This window comes from Limulus polyphemus, unplaced genomic scaffold (assembly GCF_000517525.1).
Source record: "Limulus polyphemus unplaced genomic scaffold, Limulus_polyphemus-2.1.2 Scaffold236, whole genome shotgun sequence".
Lineage (NCBI taxonomy): Eukaryota > Metazoa > Arthropoda > Merostomata > Xiphosura > Limulidae > Limulus > Limulus polyphemus.
Window position 1 is genome coordinate 29,380 of NW_013665846.1, and position 5,134 is coordinate 34,513.

At 33.0% G+C, this 5,134-nt stretch overlaps 1 protein-coding gene across 3 annotated transcripts in view; it reads left to right on the top strand.

Annotated features, from left to right (window-relative positions):
• Positions 1-5,134, top strand: part of LOC111085100 — a 34,934-nt gene that overhangs the window by 24,028 nt on the left and 5,772 nt on the right. For all 3 annotated transcript variants that reach the window (XM_022382265.1, XM_022382266.1, XM_022382267.1), the window contains one exon: positions 3,539-3,835. In XM_022382265.1, the coding sequence (XP_022237973.1) occupies positions 3,539-3,835 (297 nt within the window). The remainder of the gene's footprint in view (positions 1-3,538; positions 3,836-5,134) is intronic.

Here is a 5,134-nt window from a genome sequence, read left to right on the forward strand (position 1 = left end):
AGGCTTAAACTGGCCGACTTATGATTTGAATGCTATGCCAGATCCTGCATGACGAAAACCCTGGATATCATGCAACAACTGAACTTTTGCAAGACAAAAATTAATTTCTAAGATTGATTTCTCCAAAATATGTAAATTATTGTCTACAATTGTAATGGCACAATTATTATGAGAAAATTTGGATAAAAGAAAAAACCACGAATAATCGAGGCACTAGTGTAGCCTCCATTTCGCGGTACAAGCAGTAGTAAAGTAAGATTAGGCACACCTGGCTCCTGAGTTTTGGGGCTGGCTCCTAGATCTGAAAATATATAAGGTCTGTCTTAAGCTGTATAGTAGTTTTCTGTTACAATCTGCAATTATTCTAGAAAGAAAAAAAATGGGTTATTTAGATTTATTTCAAATTTTTTTTGTGATGTTTACAAGGTTGGTCAAATCAACCAAGTCTATACAGAGTTAGAATAGAGAAAGTAATAATAAAATATAAAATTTTTCAAAAACAATTTGATATTCTTTTAGGTGTTTTAATAGGTTATGCAATTGAAATTTGAAAACTGTAAGTTGAACAAAAATACTTTTAATTTTAACATAAAAATCACCTTGCACTCAGCCTAGTCAATTGTCTGACTCCGTACATTCAGAGAGAAGTAAAATCTTCAGCATAAATACTTAATTAAAAAAAATTGATTTTTTTATATGTAAAAGACTTGTTTACTAAAAGCTTCCAAATATTGCAAAGATACCTCTACCACATCAAAGTTTATAGTATAGATGCTTTCATGGTTACTTGGTGGTTACAAGGTTGGTCAAAATGTCTGAGCCTGGGAGAAAGAATGAAATTTCTAAATAGACACCCTTCTAGAAATTCAAAATTGTACAATATGTCAATGATATGAAATAAAAATGAGCCTTTTTTTTTATGAAAGAAAAGAGCAATAATGAACTATAAACGTCTCAAATTATCAGATAAGCATAAACAAACTAACAGAACTATATCTATGTCGTGATGTTTAAGCAGCTTAGCAACTTGTACTAATAATATATTGTGAAGCGAATGAAGCAGATGCATGTAAGTAGTAATTACTCCAATCGTGATCCCTATCTGCACAACCTATTTCAAGTTCTGTTTCAGTTTCATCATCTGATTCAGATATATAGTCATTGTCAGATTCCTGAGATTTGGACTCTAGATGTTGAGGTGTCTGTGTGTGGTTCAGAGAATTTGATTTGTCCTGATTGCAAATAGCTTTGCCTCTTTGTCATTTTTGAGCCTGTTGCATTGTTTAGTATGTGTGTTGCCAAATAGTGACCAGCTATGTTTTAAGCTTGTCAATGTGGGTGGCAGCTGAATAATACATGTGGCAATGGGTGACAGTGCCTTTGTACCCTAGAGTCCCTTCCCCCAAATAGCCACTGAGATATGATGAGCTGATGGCCACAAGCCATTAACTTTCCGTAGTTCATCTTTTGCTCAAAACTTCATTAAACTTGCCAGTACATTGGCTTCATCTTGATCAACGTGGTTTGTCATGGTCACTATAAAAACATATACAATGTTATTCTGCACTTCACTGCAGCTTAGATATAGATTGTTGTCAATGGTGTGGATTGGCTTCATGCAGAACTCTAATGGTTTTCTTATAAAACTGTGTAGACATTTCCTCCGTGTTTTTTTCAGAGATGAGTCTGGGAGTGGTATGATCACTTTTTTGAAGATTAGTAAAGAGCCTTGGTACATCGGACAAAAGGACATCATCACTTTAGATCTCGTTGATTGCAGATGCAACTGGATCGAGTATCTTCAAGCTGCTGACATTTCAAGCCCACAGTTTGTCATTATCAAACAAGATTGTTCTTATACTACTCTCCATGAACAGTTACTTCATAATACCAAGCTCTTTTAGGGACTCTTTTTATCCTCCAGTAAATTGTTGTTTGTGTGTAATGACCACTGCACCTCATCTCATTGTTCTTGGTTGATTGAGGGTTGTACATATCTGATTTTCACTAACCCATACTACCTTGTTTCTCTTGGCATACAGCACTATTCATTTTGCTTTTTGATATAGATTTGCCTAGTTCCAGCTTAATAATGTCTCAAAGAAAGAGACTGAGACCATGAGCTGTACATCCAACTAATTCCAAAATAGCTTTTGGATTTGTTGCATTGTCTGTTACTACAGCATACACTTTGTTTGGTCCAATTTGGCCAGTTTCATGGCTCACTGATCTTTTTAGATTGGGATGAAGGGGACTAAAGCCCAGGAGTATGTCCACTCACAATTTTTGACTTGGCTGTTTCCTTGAGAACCTTCTAATACAGGAGCAGTACATAGTGTTCCTACCTGTTTATGCCACTATCTGTGCTCTCATTTTCTGTCCCATGTATAACTACATTATTGCCCTAACCAAACCCTTTTTTTTTTTGCATGAACTGAAGTGCTTTGAAGACAAAGAGATACCCTGTTGAGAATAATACTTTAATTTTGAATGTCCTAGGGTCCAGTCTTTATATAAGACTGGTCTGTTCCACTCATTTTCACTGGAATCCAGTCTTCCAAATATTTCTAGCTCTGGATTCTACTCCAGCTCTTCTTGTCCCCACCTTTGAGGTGGTCTGATTGTTACCTTTAATACTTTCTGCTTACTTACCTATGTTATTTATTTAATCATAACTCCAGTGCCCACTTCCATTTCGGAGTGGGTATTCTGGCTTTTAATATTTCAGAGGTAAGTCTACCTGCTTTGAATTAAAAAATTTTTTTGAATCAAAATTAATTTCAAACATGTACTTACTTCTGAAGTACATTCCCGACCATCTCTCCACAATTGGGAAAGATGTGTTATGACACCATAATTGCAACAAAGAAATCTGGCTTTATAGTGGGAAAGAAGAATTTCTCCTAACACATGTACAATAAGTCATGTGTAAGGTGAGTGAGTACAGAATTTTGAATAAGCTAATACATACTCTGCACTGCAGAACTTTGGGTCACATGGTCATTGACAGCATGATGGTAACTCGGAGAGGAAAGGGCTTTTAATATTCCAGAGGTAAGTACCTGTTTGAAATTCCTTTTAATTCTATAAATATTAAATTTAGTGTACATCAATTACAAACAAATTTAATTTAAAATAGTTTTTCAAATAAAATTCCCCTTTTTTATTATTAAATTTTCCCAGTTGACACTGTCACAAAGTATTATATTCTTCTTTGGAAATTGTTGAAACAACAATAAAAATTACTGGAACCTTCCATATAGAAACTCAAAGAGGTATAAAGATGCAAAAAGTTTGTTTTAAAACTTATCTAAATTAGTATTTTTTTTTACTCTGGATTGCAAGTAATAAGATCTAGCTTACCATATTAATAGATCAGTATCGAATCATTTACAGGTACATTAAAGCTATTTAGTTCCATAATTTTAGGTGCATAATTTTCCTATAGGCCACATCTAAAAACAGAAAAAAGTAAAAAACTAAGTAATTACAAATAAATTTTGCTGTTTTTTGTTGCTTTTTTGTTTTTGTTTATTAGAAAGAGTCCTCAGCACCTGATGAAGAAGAAACCTGAGTTAATGAATTCTGGAGGAAATAATACTTATCGGATAAGGAAGAGAAAATGTGTTGACTTACATTCTAGAAATAAAGCTTCTACCCATCTAAGTGACAATATGTCTGAGTGTTCTTGTAAAAGTGATTCAGTTGTAAAAAAAGATGTCAGTACACAGGTAGAACCGTCTGCTTTTGATATTGTTACTGCAGATAAGTATGTTCAAGTTTCACCTGAAAAAGATCCCAGTGAAGGTCCTAATTGTTCAGCTAAGCAACAAAGGTGAGAATTTAAGTTATACTTGTTGAGTATGTTTAAAACAAGTTTATCATTGTGTACATATGTTTGATATAGTTTTCATCAAAACCATTACTTTCTTTCCAAGGAAAGAATGTGTAAGACTTTTCAGGGAATCTGAAGCACAGAGTTTCTTCTTGGCCTTCATACTTCACTAAGAAATGCACATCATCCAAGAATATTATAATATATAATGTAATAACTTGAATACTACAGTTCCATCCAACATCAGATTTTTGTTAGCCTATGAAAGTTGATGACAAAATAAAATCTAAAAAATTAAAACAAATGTACACACACACACACACATTAAAGGTAATATATATATATATATACCATCACAGAAAGTATAATAGTACTATACTTTAGGTTAAATTCATGGGTGCAAAGCTGAGAAAGATATTGGTCATTTGAAGCATTTATGGGATATGTTTTGAAATGCTCCCTTGTAATTTTAAGCATTTTGGAAGGTCAGTATGAAGTATTGGTATATAGAGGTCATTGAATATGTTTTTAATTGTTTAATCACTTCAATAGACTTGTCCTTGTGGCTTTGAAGTTGATACAATATGCATACCCATCTCTGTTATTAATTTGTTACTTAATTTATTTCAGTTATTGCATATACAGTAAATTTTAGGTTAATATTCAATAATATTGTTGTAGGATGATAATGTGGTAGACTTTTCTAAAGCTTTGATAACTATAGACATATATATACCCGCTTATCAAAGTTTATATTCAATTTATACCATAGTTACATGTATTCCAAGAAAACTAATAACACTGAAGAATAAGAGTTATTGAGAGACCTTTTAATTGCCCAAACATTCATTTAGGTGAATTTGTTTTCATATTTGAAACATACATGACCTTTGGGAAGAGTTGACATTAGAGGTACTGAGGGTTATGAAAACTGATGTCAAAATATACATTAGAAAGCCTAAAAATGGATGCATTTCCTATAAACTTCATACAATGTTGAACTTGTGATATCATATTTTATTTTGACAGATAATTCTGTATTCTTAATTACATATTAGAAGCACTTGTGAATTTCACAAATAGCTATTCATAAATATATGGTTGAAGCAGTGTCCTAAATATTAGAACATATTCCAAATCTAACCTATATAAAAACCAGTATGTGTCACGTCATGCTTGATTTTTTGAAATATGAGGAGTCATAAAAGCCGAAATGCATTTATCCAGATAGAATAGTTTGATTACTGATGGGGGTTCAAGAGGGCCGTGAGGGGTGTGTGCTGCGAAACCTTATAAGTG